Genomic DNA, 20,648 nt, shown 5'->3' with positions numbered 1-20,648 from the left:
TTTTTTGTTTTGATTTTCCCCGAAGGGTAAGGCAAAGGGAACTATGCCCATACAGCCATGTCTTACGTATTTTTTTTCTTGATAATGATGAAACCTAAGCCCCCACCCTCGGAGTAGACTCCTACTCCGAACCCCAAACGAATTAACTCAAAAGTCCGCGTAAACTTTCGAGTTATGAAGCGGCTTCCTGGCACGAAGCGAAAATAGGCAGATACACTTTGTTCATTGAATACTCCGATATAATAACACTCGCGAATGTCTTCCGACTAACTTAATGCGATCATTAACCACAAAACACCACTTCGTTTTAATTATTTAGATTATTCATTGAAGAAAGCAACTGTCCCGTTCCCATTTCCCGCCAAAAAGCCCTGGAAAGATAACCTACTAGGTAGGTAAGTATTAAAAAAATACAAATGCTACCTCTTAAAGTTTTTATTTTCTCGTAAAAGCTTTATATAATAGAAAAAAAAAACATATTTTTCTTCATTAATTTCAAATTTCGCACAAAATCGGTTGGTCATGTGACGTGGCGTTCTTATTTTGAAAATAAAATATTTTAAAATGATCTTAATAAAAGAAACTATTGGATAATTATCGTTAAACGATAAACTACCATATCCGACATATTTCATATTTTATTGTTACAACTGTCAAGTAGCCAATTCTATATTATGTAGTCTGAATTGATAAAATCTGAACTTTGAAGTGGATAAGCGGGAATTGAACTAGTAATTGATTGGATTGTGTACTAGGTTCAAGATAAATTATGAAATTTAGATTACTAAATAAAGACAGATCTAAAACTAACGGTCTTATTTGAATTACAAAATCTATATTTGAACTACAAAATCTAGTCTTAAATATACTTGGTTCGAACATAGACGGCGATACGTTTATCACGTTGCTCTAACAGACAGCTCGCTGGGTATGAAGCGTGAGTGGGTACTTTGTTCATCTTCCGATGGATGTACCTCTGACTACCCCAATTAAGAAAATAGTCTAATAGTTAGTTTAGTTATATTCGTTTTTTCGCCGTTTTTAATTTTAATAATTTGAAAATCTACAAACTCGGATTCGTATTTTGAAGTTTTGAATTTGTTGAAAATCAACATTTACATGTCCGTTTCATTTGAGGTTAATAAAAAGAAACTAAAATTCTAAAAAATGAATTATAATATCGTAAATTCATATGAAAACGAATATCAAAGACGGCTGTGTTTAAACAGGACAGAAAAATAATCTCTGTGTTCAGCTTTATTATGATGTTCCGGAGTTTCATTATTTACTTTGCTCAGTGCTGTGGCACTGGATTTATCCGTCGTCATAGGACGTCATAAAACAAAGAATTAAATAGATTAGGCTCTCTAAAAGGCAAATGCCTTATTACGCGTGTTGACACGCAACTTTAGGCCGTAATTCCCGTAGCGAAGTGAATAAAAGACAATTAGCAGCCCCATATCAATATAATGAACCACTTATACGGTGACGTTCCGTCACCCATATATTTATATATGTAGATTATGTATGTACGATAAGGTGCAAAATGTCATGTCGTTTCCGTAATAGATCAAAAACACCTACAAAAACAAATTTTATAATTATGACAACTACAGGTTCATAATTTCACCACTGTTTACAAATAATTCTCTAGTCTCATTGTCGGCACTTTTGCTCTTTGTTTGTACCTACCTATAGATAGTTAACCAGTTTGGAAATGACCAATAGTACTTGCTACAATAATTACAATTCAAAGGACATAATATACATCTACCTATAAGTAGTGTTTGTTAACAAATTCATACGGAAATATTAAAGATATTCTTGCACTGACGTGGAGGGTTAAAAAAGCCACATCGAAGCAATTCCTATAAAAAGCAATATTGCTATTTGACATTTTGTTTGCGCACTAACTCTTATATGCGTATTGCTCTAAGTTTCGTCAGGACGTCTATCTGTCGGGTCTGTCCGATAGTCCCATTATTATAAATAAATAGGTCTGTCTGGCATCTTACTGTAACAGTAACTATCTATGCTTATTCTATGGATGAGTTACAACGAAAATAACACAACCTTCTGCAAAGGATTGTTATAATGAGCCAAAAAGAATATAACTCACTTGGCTGTATGGGTTATGTTCCCTTTGCCTGTCCTACCGACAAAGTAACTAAAAAAGAAAATAATTCACATCCTGAGCTTGACACTGACGTTAAATCGCTCGCAACTCGGTTTTTCTGGTTTTATAATTAATAGTTTTTGCTCGTATAAGGGTAAAACATTATTATGGGAAAGGTTATCGGAGTATGGATGTGGCTGGATGGATTTCATACTGCATAGAGGAAAGTAGATGCACGCTATACACAAGTGAAATTACCTGAGTTATAATATCTTACAGGCTATGTGTAAAGGATTTATTGGGTAAGCATGATTCGCCTTAGGGCACATGAAATGGAACGTGATTTGTTCGGAGTCAAAACAACCGCCAAATTGCCATAGCAACCCTCCCACGTACAAAAGTAAAAACTCAATACTTAACCCGTTTTAGGAAACTCCTATGTGATCTGACAATACTTATAATATACGAGCATTTGCCCGCGACTTCGTCCGCGTGGCGTTTTATAAAATAGAGATCTTTGTGTGTGTGGAAGTGGATGTCAAATTTCAAGCATGTAACTTATGCAGTTTAGATTTTTTGATACGTTTTTGTCCCGCTAACTCCCATTTTTCAAACTACAGCCATAACTAAACTTTATATTTACTATGCATACTAGATTGAAAACATCTACTCGTATCTTACGCGGTTTAGATTTTTTCATACAATTTTTTCCCCTAACTCCCGCTCCCGTGGGAATTTTGAAATATCCTGTTGCAACTAAGCTTTAAGTTTACCTTCATGCTAAATTTCAAGCGTCTAACTTAAGTGGTTTAGATTTTTCATACAAAAGGATTTTACCGATTATTACCATTCCCGTGGGAATTTCGGGAATTCCTTTCTTAGTGCACCTTTACGGGACCTAAGCTACGTCCCTTCCAAATTTTAAGTGCCTACGTTTAGCCGTTTAGGCTGTGCGTTGATACGTCAGTCAGTGAGTCAGTCAGTTTCTCCTTTTATATATTTAGACTTACATACATAAACTTACACTCATACTCCCTGCAACTAAGTACATATGGTATGAACTTTTACGAAAGCGACATTTGTAACAAAAGTGAATTTTCCTAATTGTTGTTAAAATTATTTGATCATCATATTTTAGAAAGAAAGAAACGTTTATTATAAGTGTTGTTGTTTTACCCTATATTTCTCAAGGAATTCGTTGATGGAATTACATACTTACCGGAATATTTGAGTAAGTCATTCCTGTCTTGCATATCGAAGCACTTGTCAGGCATATTAAAACGATACACTTAATAATATTTAGTATGTTGGTACTAAATTATCAGCACAGTTTTGTTGTAAGCCAATATCATGTTAATTGGCTAGATAGTGCTAGATTGTTACTGAGTGGCCCTGATAAATCAGTTATGAGTTGATATTCTGTGCAATTTTCAGATTCTAAACTGATATTGAATGTATGGGTAAAGTAACTATTTGCTACAATTGGATAGTTTCCCAGGTCAAAGATAAATTGTGAAATATTACTAAATTTTATTAAGGTGACAAAAAATGTTTTCCTTTAACTTATTTATGAATTTCAATAAATAAATACGTAATTCTTCTATGACGTCACAGGCTGCTTTTTCATTTCACATTTCGTGTTTTGACGTTTAGTAGAAAGTAAGTGATTTGACTAGATGACCCGTGCTTCGAAAGGCACTACTATTTACCGATGTAAGTAAGTAGCTGTTACATGAGCCATGTCAGGGGCCTCTGGCGGCTCAATGCTAAATGGGGTTGGTAATCCATTCCACAACCTACACGAAAGAAGAAGACGGGTGAGATAGTGAGGGTGAATTCTTGGCGCTCACCGATTGGTTGTGTGAATGGCATCCACCGCACACCAAAAGCATAAACATACTTATTGGCTATCATTTCGTTTCTAGCTTAGCGATTTTGTGAGCAATGTATCACGACGGTAAACACATATGTATGCTCAAGACGATCCCCCCGCGGCCCTGCCGTCGTCCCCTCGAGGGGTGGTTTCGGCGCCGCTGGTGCAACCTGCGCTCCAGCATGCTGGCCTGTCCCTGGTACTACTCTTCCAAACTTTTCCTGCGCAGCGAGTATGGGATCGACAAGGAACGGGAACGTCAGGTATGATCATAGCTTTTTCCCGTAGGAATATTGGAATAGCATCATTAATTCAAAAGCCAGGCTCTTTTCGTAGCATTCTCCAATCTTGTCTATCAAAGGCCAGTTCTTTCATTTTCTTGTAAGATACGACGTTTACCTTCTCTTTAATCGATTCCCTGTCAGCTGATCTTGGCCTTCCCCTTCCTCTCAACCCTGCTATGATGTTTTTAATAAATTCGTCGTGTCTTATTAAGTGTCCAATCATCTTGCCTCTTCTGTCCTCAATAAATCTCAATATTTGCCTCTTTTCCCTTACTTTTAATAGCACTTCCTCATTAGTAACCCTAATCAAGTAAAAGTTTGGGAACGTACCCTTGAAACTGCCTCATTAGCCTTTAGTTGGTATTGAGATTTAAATTGTGTTAATGCCGTAAACCTCCCGGAAAAAAATAAATCAAAAAAAAAAAACGTGATCCCAAGGATGTATGGTAAGAGACAGGTCGTCACTCTTATAATATTACACCATGTTAAAAAGACAGTCATTTTTCTTCTATCGATTTTTACGCTACGAGTAAATAATACGCTATGCCCTCCCGGGTATCTTCCCAGATAAACAGCCGAATGTACTTATGCTATGTTATCTTTTGTATTCGCTCCCGATCTCTTGTTCTAATCCTTTTGTCCCTATGTAGGGCTCAAATAACAGATTTCCACTCCTCTCGATCTTTTGCAAACTCTGTACCTTGCCCCCATGACATGCCAAGAGTTTTTGATTCTCCGTTAACCGAGCATCGCCAAGTAGCGAATATGAATTGTTTTTATAATTACTGCTTTCTTTCCAGTGTAATCATACGTATTGTATTGTACTTGTATTATGCTTTAATACCCACGTTATTCGATTCGTGAATTTGATTTTTATTTGTTTGAAAACGTGAGATAGTTGGAGAGGATTATCCAAATACTCATCGGTAACTTTAACTAAGTCCGGTAACTTTGAATTTGTTCGAAGGTTTGCAAGTAGCAAACTTTGTCACATTCATCACACTTAAAAGTTTATGCCTGGCTTGAAGCAGGTAACTTTCGTAAGTATATGGATTTGACTTTGACTCAGTCTTCCACTCCCGGGCACACTGCTCATGCCGAGAGAACTATTTAATGAAAACTTGACAAAGTTTTAATAAATCTTTTTAGATGGGAATTGAATTAACGCCTCTTGCTCGAGTATTGGGTTTACGATTTGAAAGTTCAGGGTTCGATTCCCGATGTGGAAATTACTAACAAAACATTACTTTGTGAGACGATCCTTAGTTTCCTTCGGATGCTAGGCTGGTTTCACCTGGTTGGCGGAAAGTAGGGTAATTCCATGCTTCTGAAAGCACGTTTAGTCGTTGGCTCCGGAGTTCTATTCATTAGGTATTACATACATACATACATAAACAGCCTATATACATCCCACTGCTGGGCACAGGCCTCCCCCCAATCAACAGGAGAGGGGATGGAGCACATGAGGTATTATTGGAATGCTGTTGCTGTGGCAGCGTATGAAACTGACGAAATATAGGTTCATTACAAATGAATGAAGAAGAAGATTGGAGCACTGTCTATAGAAATGCCAAAAGTATAACGATTCCGTGTTAGGCGAGTAGAACTTTGAAACAATCACAGTTGCCAGTCTGTCTGTCTGGCTGTACCTACCCTTAATAACGACTGTAAGTACCTACGTACTTAAACGAACTTATTGTCTCCAGCTAAATTCAAAGTGGTGGATGATAATGCACCCATACAGTGCCATGAGGTTCTATTGGGACTGCTTCAGTACGATAGTCTACGTGTTTTCTTTGCTGTACCTTCCATTGCAAGTGTTTATTATATGTAAGTGTACTAAGGTAATCAAAGTATTCCTATGAAACCGGAACAAACCGGGTTGTTGTTTAGCAGGAAATTCTCCAAGTAGGTATTTCTAGAATATGTACTTACCGTAGAAGATTCAGAGGGTAATGATGAAGTTTGTTGATATTTTCTATCTACTTTTGTCAAAAGGTATGCTGTCGTCTCTATAAATTTTTGACCTATCAAAAGTCTAAGCAAAGAATAATACGTATAGAACGGTAACTCTTCGCAGATGCCGCCCTCCTTCTTCTGGGCCTTACTTTAATTTAAATGGCCGTAAGCCGCTAAGCGAGAAAGCGCAGACTATCTGTCTCCTTCGCACTTACGCGTACAGCGGTAAATGATAAGAATGAAGGTTTTGTATGGGCCAAAAGGAAATGTAAGCGCGGAATAAACACAAAAACCAAGTTTCTGCATTTAGTATTATAGAACAGCCGTAACGTATTGACTGTACGTTTTCAGGTCCCAACAGACACGACCCTTATATTCTGTTCACTGACGCAGTTGGCTTCTTAGCAATCGGTTTCAACTTCGTCACTGGCTGCGTGGTTGAAGACGGGAAGAAAATCGGCCTTGAACCGGTAGAAATAGCAAGAAGATACATCAAAGATAACTTCGTGTTCGACGTCATATCTGCTTTGCCTCTGCAGTGTGTGGCCTTAGACGATGACTGCAATTTTCCAACATACACAGTGCTGTATTTACTTAAGTTATTCAGAGTAACGCCAGTTGCGAATGTTATTAGGAAGTTAGGCCACCAGTTCCGGCTGCCGTACTTGACTTTAGTCTTGGTCACTGTGTGTCTGCACATATTGGTTTTCTACCATTGGATGACGTTTTGTCATTACCAGGTAACCAGATTTAATACTCCATTGACTCTAGTACTAGACTCCTTTCAAAACTCTTTGTATTAGTGGCGTGAAGCCGTTGGTCCTGGTTACTACTTACTGATGTAAGTAAGTAGTCGTTACATGAGCCATGTCAGGGGGCTTTGGCGGCTCATAGTAACCCTGACACCAGGGTTGATGAGGTTGGTAATCCACCTCACAACCTACACGATAGAATTACAAGAAGTCGTTTACAGCCCCGAGCCGTAATTAAAAAATAACCTGCTTTATTCGCCGCAACACTATAAGGGACAGACGATTTCTGAGCCAACCATAGGAAGTAATCTTTTCGGCGGTCAGCATCAGTAACTAGTAACCGGGACCAACGGCTTAACGTGCCTTCCGAAGCACGAATTATCTTACTTGAGCCACCAAAGGCCCATTACAATTCATTCAATTCAATTGATCATTGTGGTAAACACAAGTTAACTAAATGCATTATGTGTGTGATTGTCATAATTTGTGAAATATTTCGCAGGTCCCACTGTACTATAAATATGTGTACCCTGAACCCAATTTCAAACTCGACGATTGGTTGCGGAGGGTTAAAGCAATGAGTGTTGATAACGAGCACATCAACCTCCTCGAGAAATACATCATCAACCTCTATTACGTAACCGGGCTGTGCATCGGCGCAGGAGTTTTCAGGTAAATAAATAAATAAAAATGTGTTTATTTAGTAAATACTAGATAATAATCCATTCACTTCAAGCAGCTGGGCCCTTAGGAATAAATACTTTATTTTTTATATATTAATACAGGGTGTTAGTGACATCGTAACGAAAACTTTGAGGGATGATTCAGACCATGATTCTGAGTTGATATTAAGTGGAATTTTCCGTCGCAAAAGTATGGATAGAAAAATAATTAAGAAAAACACAAAAAAAATCATGAATTTTTTGACAGGAAATTCCACTTGATATCAACTCAGAATCATGGTCTGAATCATCCCCCTCAATATTCGTTACGGTGTCACTAACACCCATACCTACTTGTATGGCTACCGTATGTACTTGTACGGGGTGTAAGTGACATCGTAACGAATACTGAGAGGGATGATTTAGCTGATTATTCTGAGTTAATATCAAGTGGAATTTTCCATCGCAAAAGTATAGAATTGAAAATAATTTTAAAAAACTAAAAAAAAAAACATGAATTTTGCGACGGAAAAATCCACTTGATATTGACTCAGAATCGTGGTCTGAATCATCCCTCAAAGTTTTCGTTACGATGTCACTAACACCCTGTATAGGTAGGATTGTGTTCGACGTCATGAGGAAACCGACATGCATTTTCGGAGGTGTGTGACCTAACCTAACAATACAAGTTTAGTAACACCTCTCCTGCGGGAATGAGCTGAGTACGGTCACGAGCATTAATATGTATACACTTTGGTACCCTGTCACATTAACTTTTTTGACAAATTGAACTGTAAGTCTCACTAAATGTCAAAATATGTTAGTGCGACAGAGTCCTAAAATGGGTACATTATATTGCTCATGACTGTACTGCGGGGCGGAAGGCAGGATGGAAACCACTGCTTTATTTTTCCCTAAAAAGTAGCATGGAAATTGCTGCACCGACAAGAGCGTGGCTCTTAAATTCATGATGAAGATGATGATGATGATGAAGTGACACCTCATAATAATCTTGTTCACAGTTTGGTCGAACCTAATTCCCAAATACCCGAACAACAAGTAGTGAATGCGTGTGTTGGAATTATAGGATTATTGTTCATGACATATACTTTTACTAGTAAGTAAATATTGTACGGAATCTGCAATCTAACTTTTTAATTTATCGGATCTTCTTCTATCGTGTAGTCTGCGAGGTGGATGACCTATTTCTTTTCTAAAAATAGCACAATAAATGGACATGAAAAAAGGATTGTACGTTGCAGCACATGTAAACACACATACCCCCACACACACGCACACGCGCGCACACACACACACACACACAAGCACGCACGCACCATACTCTATTACTTATAAATAACATATTGAAAAAAAAAAAAAAGTGTTTCCGTTGCCGTTGACGTTGGTGCCGATAGCCGTAAGACACCTCCACTAAACCGCAGTGGAGCAGCATGCTGGAGTATGCTCCATACCCGCTCCGGTTAATTGAGGGGAGGCCGTGTGGCCGGCGTATGTTTCTGTTATGTTATATTGTGTTATTATTATACGAAGCATTCTGTTACTAACTTAATACGGACTAGTTTCCGAATTGAATTATTAGAATTATAATACTTACGTATTAAACTATTTTTCCAGCGGTCCTTCTGTTAATAGTTTACCGACATTATGACGTCTATCTGTACAATGCCCATTTGAAGGAGCTCTCTGAGTATCTAGAGTTCAAGAAAGTACCTAAATATTTGCGGCAGAAAATTAAGCTATACATCAACTACCGATTCAATGGACATCATTTTAATGAGAAGTCTATAATGAATACTGTTAATATGCAGATAAAGCAAGAAATTAATATGTTTTACTGTAAGAAACTAGTGTTCAACGTGCCACTATTCCAGAATATGCCGATTGCTTTAATTAACACAATCATATTCAGCCTAATTCAAGTCCTGTACATGCCAGGAGAGGTCTGTAAGAATAATATTTTATATAACTATAATGGTGCTAATTCTTGTAGACACTATCTTATCCACCGAAAAGGAAAGGAACGAGTAATCGACAAGCATAAAATTTATGGAACACGCGTCAATTTTAAGCACAAATCTAAAACAAACCTATAAGTACATTTTTTAAATTGGCTCATAACCCGGCAGAATTAAGTTGACAGCACACGTCAAACGGTTTGCATACCAGCGAGATACCTTTTTGATTCTCCCGGGTTATTCATTCATTTACTCATTCTTCCTAAAATTAAGAGCTGTCAATCATCCGTCCCTTTCCTTTTTGGCGGATAAGAAAATGACAGGTATATAAAGTAAAATTATAAGTTGCCTGCAGGAATCGGGGCCAATTTCTTATTAATCTTATTATTTTCAATCTATTCATCGAATTAAGAATCTACGTACAGAACGGTAGGTAACTCTCCCCACTCCAATTCGTTTGGGGCGCTGACCTCACCCCCTCTGGGTCTTACTTTAGTCTTATATCGCCATTACCCTATAGAGTGATAGAGAGAGCGCGCGTTCTGTGTCTCGCTCTATGTACGAGATTGGTGGCACACGGTAAGATTGTCATTTTTGTATTCAGTGTCCGGGGTGTGCTTCAGTGTAAGTATAACTGCGTCTTTCTGTTTGACTAATACAACGTAATAAAATATTGAAAATATTTTTTAAATATTATTATTATATGTTTTAAATATTGAAAATATGTTTTTTTAAATCTTTAAAGTAGCTACTTAACACTAAGAAACGACCAGATACGTTCTAAGGACGGATGCTCCACTTGGATCCCGGGTAACTTGGCAAAGGTTTTTATTACAGTATGTTTGATGAATGCATGTCCATCTGATTGAAGGCTGGAGTGACAGAAAGTTTATTAACAATATTAAAATAATCAAAAATATACGTTTACTTCCTTGAAAGTTTTTTTTTTCATGATAGTAAGAGATATGGTTTAACTTCCTATTGCACTCAATAGGTATTGTGAAGTGTTTAGAAAACATTTATCATGATTTACGATTTCAACAGGACGTAAAAAAATTAAGTAATATAGTCAAAACATTTCGTATGGGGACTGTCAACTTGTTAATACATTCTTTAACCTCTCATATGCCGAGATACCAGACACAATAGATTTTACATTGTGTCTGGTCGAGATCCGCGTTCCGGCGTTTAAGGGGTTAATAAATTACTATTGAAAATATACTTAATGCCGATATTTTTACCGACTTCAAAAAAAGAGGATGTTCTCAATTCGACCGTATATTTTTTTATCTTTGTTCGGGGATAACTTCGTCGTTTATGAACCGATTTTGAGAATTATTTTTTTTAGGTCGTTGTGAAGTATGGTAAACCAGGGAGCTCATTATATTTGATTGCATCTGGAACGGTTGCTATTATGAACTCGGAAGGCAAAGAGGTGAGTCTTGAAAGCAGCGGCTTCTATCTTCAAACTGGGGGAAGACCGTTATAAGCAGGTAGGTACCCTGAAAGAGCAGATTGAGTAGATTTGAATAATTTTTTTTTTTTTTTAAATCTACAACATAATTTTTTTTTTGCTCAGTCTTAGTCCTCAAGAGGACGCCACGTTAAATTTAGCGTACCAGTAAGCTTCTAGTGACACCTCATTTGTTATATTCTGACAAGTGGTTTACAAGTTTAGAATCTAAGTATGTATGTACGTCTGTTCCCTCCTTTGTCAAACACATAACTCTCCTTTTTGCTTCGCCGCAGTCGGGTAATAAATAATTGCTCATTAGGCACCTTTTTGTCGATCAAGTGGTTCAAAAGATGAACATTAAAATTTGTAACCAACACTTTAGTCAAACATGTTAATGTGTGTCACCGAGAGGGAGTACCTAAAAGAATCTGGTAGGTGTTTAAATTTGTTTGACTTACATACATAGATATACTCACGCCTATTTCCCACTGGGTTAAGCACAGACTATGGAATTCCATTTGCTTCAATCTTGACACACTTTTCTTGCTTCCTTCACATTCGTCCATCATTCCATAGACGTACGCCGGTTCAGAGAAGATCGTACTTACTGATTTTTTTCTGAAGACATCTCCAATTTGGTCACTGTACGTCCTTCTAGGTCTTCCTCTGCCATTTCTATGACGTCACAGGTTGCTTTTTCATACCGTAGTAATATCGTATTTAGTAAAAAGTAACTGATTTGACTAGTTGGAAACTACCTTACTCACAACACCGGTCAATCAGCAGATATGGTAGTGTTTGCTCCTCTATTTATATAAGGGGCTTCATTCATGTGGCGGGAGGTATAACACGGGTCAATGCTACGAGCGCATTCTAAATATATGCCCCTTAAAATAAACATCTGTCATTCAAAAATTTGCTTTACAACCGACCCTCGACGCGTAGGTAATACAGAGGAGTAAACGCTTTTCGGACGCTTCATAATGTTACCTACAAAAAAATAATGTTGTGACAAACTTTTAAGGTCCATCCAAAGATTTGTACGCTGAAAATAGTTTGTTCGGTCCTTATTAAAATAATGCGCATTGAACTAGCCACTAAAATATCAGTGAGAAGTCTTCTTGTCTTCTTTCTCCTAGTATACATCATCATCAGCCGTACTACGCCCACTGCTAAGCATAGGCCTCCCCCAAGGATCTCCACGACGATCGGTCCTGCGCTGCCCGCATCCGGCGGCTTCCCGCGACCTTCACCAGATCGTCGGTCCACCTTGTAGCGACCCTACCCCCTGAGCGTCGTCCGACACGTGGTCGCCATTCTAGAACCTTTCAGCCCCAGCGGCCATCGGTTCGCCTCGCTATGTGTCCTGCCCACTGCCACTCCAGCAATTCTCCGAGCTATGTCGGTGACTTTAGTTCTTCTGCGGATCTCCTCATTTCTGATTCGGTCGAGCAGGGAAATACCGAGCAAAGCTCTCTCCATTACCCGCTGAGCGACGCCGAGCCTCCTCACGAGACCCATAGTAAGCGGCCACGTCTCACTGCCGTAGGTCATCACTGGCAACACGCACTGGTCAAAGACTTTCGTCTTGAGACACAGGTATTTTGGACGAGTAGATATTCCGCGGCTAACCTAGTAAACATATTTCAAAGTTATTGATGTCATTTCAGGTGGGGCATTTGAAAGACGGTGCGTTTTTCGGTGAACGTGCCTTGTTGAAACCTGGCACGCCGCGATCTGCCACCATAGTTGCTTTAGAAATCACTGAAATATACAAGTAAATATGATGTTATTCAACAATATGATGCTGCTGGGCAAAACCCTCTCCTTCATTTCCTCTCTCGAACTATCACCTATCTATGCGGTAGGTGTCGATGACGTCTCGCCATCGCTTTCCGGATCTACCTCGTTTTCGATATCCATTCTGGTATACAAAGAAATATTGACCTATTCCCAGCAGTCTTACCGGGACAGGATCGAACATCACCAAAACCAACTTGCCCAAGTCTTAATAAGTGAGCCACTTCAAACAAGACGTCTTAGATTTAATAAAGCTACTGTCTATTAATTACTAGGCTATGTTTTGAAAATTTTTACATAGTAAAACTAACGGGAAAAGCGAAGTCTTACTATTCAGTAAGATTGGGAAGGAAATTCCCAGTAGTTCAACTGGTAAGACTATCGGTAAGACTACTGGGAATAGGGGGAAATATATAAGTATTGTACGCATGTTTGCATCACCCTTATAACCCCAAAGAGGCAGGCAGAAGTGTATAGTACTTATATATACCCACTCCTTGCTAGCTATGTTTAAGTCCTATGTAATGGGGGGCGAACCTATTGCCATTAACTGGGTACAAATCCTGGAAACCACATGATATTAATTATATATTATTCACACATGAATTAAAACTCATTAAAGTCGGCTTCAGTGTGTGTGTGTAATGTTACTATAGTAAAATGTTATACGTTAATAGCGTAATGTATAACATTATCCTTCGTCTCCATACCTCTGGAGAAATTGAAGTTCAAACTCCTTGAGGACTTAAAAATATTTACTATTCAATGTTCAAAGATGTCCCCTCATATTTCGAACAATTTTGTACGAAACCTAACCTTATAAATGCCTGAGCTGTGTATTTGTCTCGGATGGCATTAACTACTTGGCGGGACAAATGCTGAGGGCTTTTCGTCGGTACAAAATTTAAGACAACATGACTGAGGGTACCCAGGTCTTATGGATGCACGTGTGAAATAGTTGCTTTTAAACTGCAGGTTGAATCATCTACAGCTGCAAGCGTGCCTGCAGCCGTGTCCAAGGTTGAAGAGACGGCTGGTGGAAGAGAACAGCCAGGCAGAGCGGCGCCCACGCGTTCGCCGTGGTGCTCAACCAGAGTGAACGCGAGCAGTGGCAGTGGCGGTATATCGAATATACCTTAGGTACTTAATCATAACTTTTATAACTTCTTAGCGTTCTCTCGTTTTTAAACAAACCTGAATACATTGACAGGTTCAAACTTTTGACAGATGCGACGGTGAATTCGACTTTCCAATCCGAAGTAAAAATCAACCCAATGTCATATTAAGAAAATACGAATACTTAAGAAGATTCATTTTCTTTTGAAGAATGAGTTTAAGTTTTAAGCTAACCTATTTATTCATTGTTTTAAGTTTTATTGTATAAGTATAGGGTTAATACTAAGTACTTGAGTTTTTTTAGCCTACTCCTCTTTATAGTTCCTAAATTTTTGTTTCGAAACTGTCCTTAATTTAAAAGGAGATCATCGGATTTCGGCCCAGAAGTCAAAGTGCCGGCCAAAAAATAATTTTGCTATATTCCGTTAGACCTTATCTGTCTGAGTATTTATTACTATGGCACCAAAGCTGTAGGGTCAATATCTTCGGTTTTATTCGAATTAAAAGAACTGTATTTTTCATACATTTTTGGTGAAAATGTAAAGTGCCGGCCAAGTAACAATAATAGTATATATCCTTAGAACTTATCCATCTGAGCATTTATTACTATGGCACCAAAGCCGTAGCGTCAATATTTCTGGTTTTATTCGAATTAAAAAATAAACTTGTATTTTTCATACATTTTGGTGAAAACGTGAAGTGCCGGCCAAGAAACAATATTGGTATATCCCGTTAAAACTTATCCTTTTGACCATTTATTATTATGGCACCAAACGTCTATGACCATTATTTTGGCTTTTATTGAACTTTACGTTTTAGTTTCTAAGTGAAAAGTGCCGGTCAGCAAAAACACATGTCAAAACTATCGAGAAGATACCTGTAAACATTATTCACTATGACAATAAACGTGTATGACCATTAGTTTGGCTGTTGTTGGATTTTTAAAATCTCGATTCTTGATTTATTTTGTTATAAAATAAAATATGACAGGCGCGTTATTTAAAGGATCGTCAGAATGTTTATTACTATGACATTAAACGTCTATGACCACTATTTTGAACTCAATTAGATTTCTCAAAAATCTGGAGTTTTCATAGACATCTACACTTTGGCGAAAAAAGTTTTATCTGGCGATATTGCAGGTAAAGGCGTAATATCGTGGTCGTCTTTGGACACATTTTTATTAATCAAAAATAGGTTTTCGATTGACCACTATCTCACCTGATGGTGATACACGCTTTAGAAGCTTATTTTTTTTTTTAAGTGAGGTACGATGCTATGTCGGCCGAATAGCACCAGGACATTGTGATCGGCACACATGCAAAGTACAACTGCCCGACTCCTGTCTTCCCTAACAGCTACTTCAGACGTCTTGCCAAAATACGAGTTTCGTCACTAGATGGCAAGCTTATCTTTGGAGGGTGGTAACCATCTACGGTGAAGATGAATCAATACCATAATTCGACCTAAACTTAGGCCGTAACGTTGAGTCGAATGCAAAAACTACAGCCAACGTCCTATCTAAAATCATAGTATTAATATAGAAGTTCACCTAACAACACACAAAACAAAAACACAAAGTATTTATCTGACTAATAACTAGTCATTGGGAAAGCTCTGCTTGTTGTCATTGTTAAAATGTATATAAAAAAAGATTTTTAAAAAAGTCTAATAAAAGCCAAAGTCGATATTTGGTAATATAGTAAAAAAATACGTTTCAAGTCGTTTACCAAAAGATTTGACTTATTTTGTTTCGCTGGCTGACTTTTTCCCATTTGAACCAAAACGGAAAGAGAGACGAATAAAAGTCATAATAATGGTCAAAAATGTTTCGCGCCAGATTATTAAATGTTCTAAAGGTCCTTTGTAATCCGGCGTACCGCATTTTTTGCCCAAAGCACTTTATTTTTAAACAAAATAAATAAGAAATCAAGATTTTTAAAATAAACTAAAAGCCAAACTAATGATTGTACACGTTTGGTGCTATAGAAAAAAATGTTAACAGGCATCTACTCGATACTCTCAACATGGTATTTTTGGTGGTCGGCACTTTTCACATTTGAACTAAAACGTAAATTCCAATAAAAGTCAAAATAATGGTCATAGATATTTGGTGTCATATTAAAAAATATTGAGAAGCAACTATTAGACAGATTTGACGTATTTTTTTCGATGGCCGGCATTTTAACATATTAACCAAAACGGAAAGTCCAATAAACGTCAAAATAATGGTCATAGAAGTTTGGCGCCATACTAATAAATGTTCTAACGGTCCTTTGTAATACGCCTGTATCCCTTTTATTCCCAACGGACATAATATTTTTTTTTACAAAATGTATGAAAAATCGAGATTTTTAAAATCCAATTAAAGCCAAACTAATGGTCATACACGTTTGGTGTCATAGTAAAAAATATTCACAGCAATGTACTCGAAAGGTTGGACACATTTTTTTTCTCTGGCCGGCACTTTCGAATTTGGGCCGGCCAAAGTATGGAGAGCCGATGATCTGCTTTATACACATGCATAATACGCCCTACAAGTCATCATCGAACCAGTAATTCTTGATATTTGTGAACTTAACCCTGTCTTGAAGGGTTGATTACCTTTCATTTATCAACTTGTCATACAAAGAGATGCCTCATCAATAATTCACAAGTAAAAATAGCGAACAGGCTAGATGAAAATCTAGTGAAATGAGATATTACAATACATTATACGTATATACATTTTTTTGGTTATGGCAATGGGTCGCTTAGGAATACGACCATTTTGCCAATATATACATTTTTCGAAACGTAAAACTGTTTCACTTATAAGGCGTGTATTATGAAAACACAAAATGAACGCAATCCATAAAGATGGTCTTTTATTTTTTATTTATTTATTTATTTATTTGTGTTACTCATTGTTGCATAATTTATTATTAAAATTCGTAAGTACTTACGTCAAAACGAAAAATGCGGTTGATTTTTAATCTTAGACTAGCTTCTATTACTTGATTGGCATTTTATACCTACTTTATCAAATTCAGAAATAATAGTATCTTTATTCAGTAGGTAACATAATTATACTTTGAATTGTATTTTTTTACATAACGAAACCTCTTATCCTCCTAAAACTACTGCAGCTTCTCACAACCTGTATAGTCGGGGAAAAGTATCTGCAAGAAAAACTTCGGCACATATCTCTAGACGTTCTTTAAAAAAAAAATCTCTATCATAATAACATGATCATATCGTCCTGTTTCTTAGATGTTTATGTATTTACATTATTAATAAAGCCGTAAACATCAACATGTCTTAAACTTGTTTCTAAGTTCGCGAATGTGTAGTGAATGTATCAACGGAATAAAGTTAGACACATTAGCACAAGTTTGTAAGTTAGCTTGTTATGATGTTAGGAGCTCTTCCTTTGCAAACACCACTATTTGCTTTTGATATACTTCTACCTTGAGTGTGACAAGCTTGTATATTAGTTACTTTATAATTTAACCCTTATTAAGGCAGAGGCTATTTAAAAACCACATAATTAAAATGAATTTACTGGAAACCCCTTCTCATTTTTAAGCTGAAATAAATATTATTTTATTACTAGAATATCTATCTTTCATTTCGTATCTTCGTTTTATTTTTCTGTTTTTGATTTTCGGTTTGAAAGATAAGGTAGTCAGTGTTTTTGTTCTAGTCGTAGAAATGAAAAAATATGAATGAAGTAAGTAGTGGAATGGAAACAAACTGTCAGATAACACAAATCAACGAAACGGGCAGAGTGCATTAATCACATGTTTTTTTTTTAATTATTTGATGTTTTTTTGCTGGTAATGTAATCTACAATGCTTTGCGAACATGAAACTGTATTTAAATTTTACATAGCATATTCAGATGCATGGGGCCCGTTTAAGGGTTAAGCGGTTAATGCATTTGATAATTCGTCCTGCCCGATGAGTCAAGGACACTGGCTTGGCGATCGGCCTCGTGTTATATAACAAATAGGCTACTTGACAACCTAGTCAGATGATATACTTTTTACGAAACGTCAAAACGGAAGTTTTCTTTCAAGTTCGCATGGAAATACTGTCCTGTGACGTCATCAACAAAAGCGGTCAAACGTGGTACTCATTGTTACTTAATTCATAAATAAAATTCGAAAATAAGTCGAAAATTAAAATCAGATTGATGTTTGATCATCTTAGACTGGCTTCCATTTCTAGATAAGCATTTTATAATTTATCTTTGATCCAGTCAAAGATACCCTATTGGGTAGTTTCCTAGGTCAAAGATAAGTTATGAAATTTTGATTACTAAATAAAAAATAGTTCTAAAAGTGTCAAGAAACGTTATATTTTTTTATATTTAACTTATTTACAAATTTTTGTAAAGAACAATGTAATAATAAGTGCGAAATTTTGTTACGTTTTTCTATGACGTATTTTGACGTTTAGTCAAAAGTAACTGATTTGACTGGTGCGAAACTAGCCTATTGGTGGGCGTAACCATGGTAACCAAGATCTCGAGCGAGTCTAAAGCGTCGATTTTCCCGATCTCGATGCGCGAGGCCGTGACCCTCACGCTTTGACGCATCGGGCTAGATGGTTTGGTTATTCTAAAAACCACTTTAAGAATAAAGACAACCCCACTGGCGGTATCTTATTTTGTAGTTGTGGCTTCCGAATACATCCCGCTTAGAGACGGTACTGAAAAGTATCGGCGTCTGAAAGACGTAATATACGATCCCGACGACCCGATTACTCTAGCCATAGAGGCTGCCAATCAGCTCGCGACACCAAACACTTGAGAACCCCGATACCGATCCCGCCGGCCCGTGGTCGACGATTTCCCACAATCAGCGCTTATCGCTATCGACCCACTAGGGGCGATTAATTCTTTCAAATATTTTTCCTCTCAGACGACGCCCTGAGCCGATGTTCGCGCCCAACTGGGCACCCTCAGGCCTGTTGTCTTAATCGTTGTACCGGGTGAGAGCCTTCAGCGTTCCTCATTTGCCCGGCCAAGTAGTTAATGCCATCTGCGGCAAATCTACAATAAGTGACGTAAAAAAAAGGTATCTTATGACTGTAAATTTGGCCAGCCGGACAAATGGTGAGCGCTGAAAGCTCTCATCCGGTATAAAATGTAAGACAATTAAATGTGCCCAATTAAACGCGAACCTCGGCTCAGGACGTTGTCTGAAAGGATTGTATTTAAAAGAAGTAATCGACTCTAGTTAGCCGATTGCAATAAGCGCTGAATAAAAGAAATCGTCGACCACACCGGCGGAGTCGATACCGGCGTCTTGAAGTATTTGTTGTCGCGAACCGATTTTCGCCTCTGAAGTAATCGGGTCGTCAGGATCGTAAATTACTGGCTGAATACATTTAGGAGTTCATTCCCAATTCAAATCATAATAAAATTGTTTATTCTCCTTCATACTTCATTCGATATTCCCCTTTTCTACGTACCTTTACAATACTACGTCTCAAACTTCGCACGAAGTAGGTATTTATTTGGAATATCATCGAAGTAATCCGTGGAATTCGTTCGGAGAACGCATGACTTAGTAGCGCCAATGGCTCGAATACCGGCTGGTGCTCATGAATTCGATGTTAGTAAGTAGTTCAAATGTTTTGATTCATAGATAATAAATATCATGTGGTGTTCCCTATTAAATGGGACTTAAACATGTTGGCAAGGAATCAGTTGAAGGTCAAGAATCTTTTTTTTTTGACGTGACTTATTGTAGATTTGCCGCAGATGACATTAACTACTTGGCCGGACAAAAGGGGAGCGCTGAAGGCTCTCACCCGGTGGGGCTCTCACCCGGTGATCTCACCCGGTTCAAGAATCAGTTCAGAAAATCATACCCTTGGAAAAAAGTATTTAATTTTCTTTTTAGAAAAAGTTTGTTCCAATGGTATGTTTTTCTAGTACTCACTTCATTGTGAAATGTAATTTTCAATATTTAATATAGAATAACATCATAATTTGATAAACGCTAAATGCTTCTCGAAATTACTTCTCTACAGAAGTAATTACTCAGGTGCTTACCTTCGTAAATCTCTTAGGTATTATTATTTCTTGAAATATATTTTGTCCTTGTGGCTTTATTAATGTCGCAATTTCGTAATATTAACAACACTTCGCAAACGGTATTACTTAATTGTTTAGATGAGTTAACATAATAGGTATCAAGAATTGTCAATGTAGACACAAATTTTAAGTATCCACCTGCGGAGTCATGCGAACCAAATTTCCAGACACAATAGTTAAACAATGGAGGTTTGGATTATAAAAGGACTTTGGGCAGACGGTAGCGCTGCGCAGCGCACATTAGTAGGTAATAGTATCCTGCTCAATAGGTACGATTCTCGGTTGAGTCAATTTTATAGGCTCAGATTTAGGCCAGGCGCGCACTACGAGTTTTTCGCCGCGCGGCAGAAAAAAGCAGCGTCATAATGTCGCACTGTAATACTGTACCAAACAGTTTTAAATTGTATTGCGCGCACTTGACGGCAGAGCCACCGCAGCGGCGCAGTATTACAGTGCGACATTATGCCGCTGCTCTTTTCTGCCGCGCGGCGATAAACTCAGTGCGCGCCTGGCCTTAATAGACTCAGGTTTGGTCACTTCTCATTTATCCTTCATAACGACTCTTAA

At 37.6% G+C, this 20,648-nt stretch overlaps 2 protein-coding genes across 2 annotated transcripts; both read left to right on the top strand.

Moving 5' to 3' along the window:
- Positions 1-2,276: 2,276 nt before the first annotated feature.
- LOC126379754 (potassium/sodium hyperpolarization-activated cyclic nucleotide-gated channel 1-like) lies at positions 2,277-8,771 on the top strand. Its single transcript, XM_050028571.1, has 6 exons — positions 2,277-2,418; positions 4,042-4,252; positions 5,980-6,103; positions 6,584-6,972; positions 7,487-7,656; positions 8,669-8,771. Exons 2-6 carry the CDS (start codon positions 4,061-4,063, stop codon positions 8,769-8,771), a joined length of 978 nt encoding a protein of 325 aa, XP_049884528.1. The 5' UTR covers positions 2,277-2,418; positions 4,042-4,060.
- Positions 8,772-9,493: 722 nt separating this feature from the next.
- LOC126379753 (uncharacterized) lies at positions 9,494-13,977 on the top strand. Its single transcript, XM_050028570.1, has 4 exons — positions 9,494-9,607; positions 10,971-11,057; positions 12,749-12,855; positions 13,854-13,977. The coding sequence occupies exons 1-4, from the start codon at positions 9,494-9,496 to the stop codon at positions 13,975-13,977; spliced, it is 432 nt and encodes a 143-aa protein (XP_049884527.1).
- Positions 13,978-20,648: the final 6,671 nt, after the last annotated feature.

This window comes from Pectinophora gossypiella, chromosome Z (assembly GCF_024362695.1).
Source record: "Pectinophora gossypiella chromosome Z, ilPecGoss1.1, whole genome shotgun sequence".
Taxonomy (NCBI): Eukaryota; Metazoa; Arthropoda; class Insecta; order Lepidoptera; family Gelechiidae; genus Pectinophora; species Pectinophora gossypiella.
The sequence above is the reverse complement of the archived record's forward strand: the minus strand, read 5'-3'. Positions and strand labels throughout refer to the sequence as shown.

What these genes read in the sequence shown, in the direction of transcription:
- LOC126379753 (XM_050028570.1), top strand. Translation starts at nt 9,494, where the DNA reads ATGTTTTACTGTAAGAAACTAGTGTTCAACGTGCCACTATTCCAGAAT. An exon ending in TGAACTCGGAAGGCAAAGAG is followed by an intron (nt 11,058 to 12,748) that starts GTGAGTCTTGAA and finishes ATGTCATTTCAG; the next exon opens with GTGGGGCATTTGAAAGACGG. An exon ending in GAAATCACTGAAATATACAA is followed by an intron (nt 12,856 to 13,853) that starts GTAAATATGATG and finishes TTTAAACTGCAG; the next exon opens with GTTGAATCATCTACAGCTGC.
- LOC126379754 (XM_050028571.1), top strand. Translation starts at nt 4,061, where the DNA reads ATGTATCACGACGGTAAACACATATGTATGCTCAAGACGATCCCCCCG. An exon ending in TGACGTTTTGTCATTACCAG is followed by an intron (nt 6,973 to 7,486) that starts GTAACCAGATTT and finishes AATATTTCGCAG; the next exon opens with GTCCCACTGTACTATAAATA. An exon ending in ATCGGCGCAGGAGTTTTCAG is followed by an intron (nt 7,657 to 8,668) that starts GTAAATAAATAA and finishes TCTTGTTCACAG; the next exon opens with TTTGGTCGAACCTAATTCCC.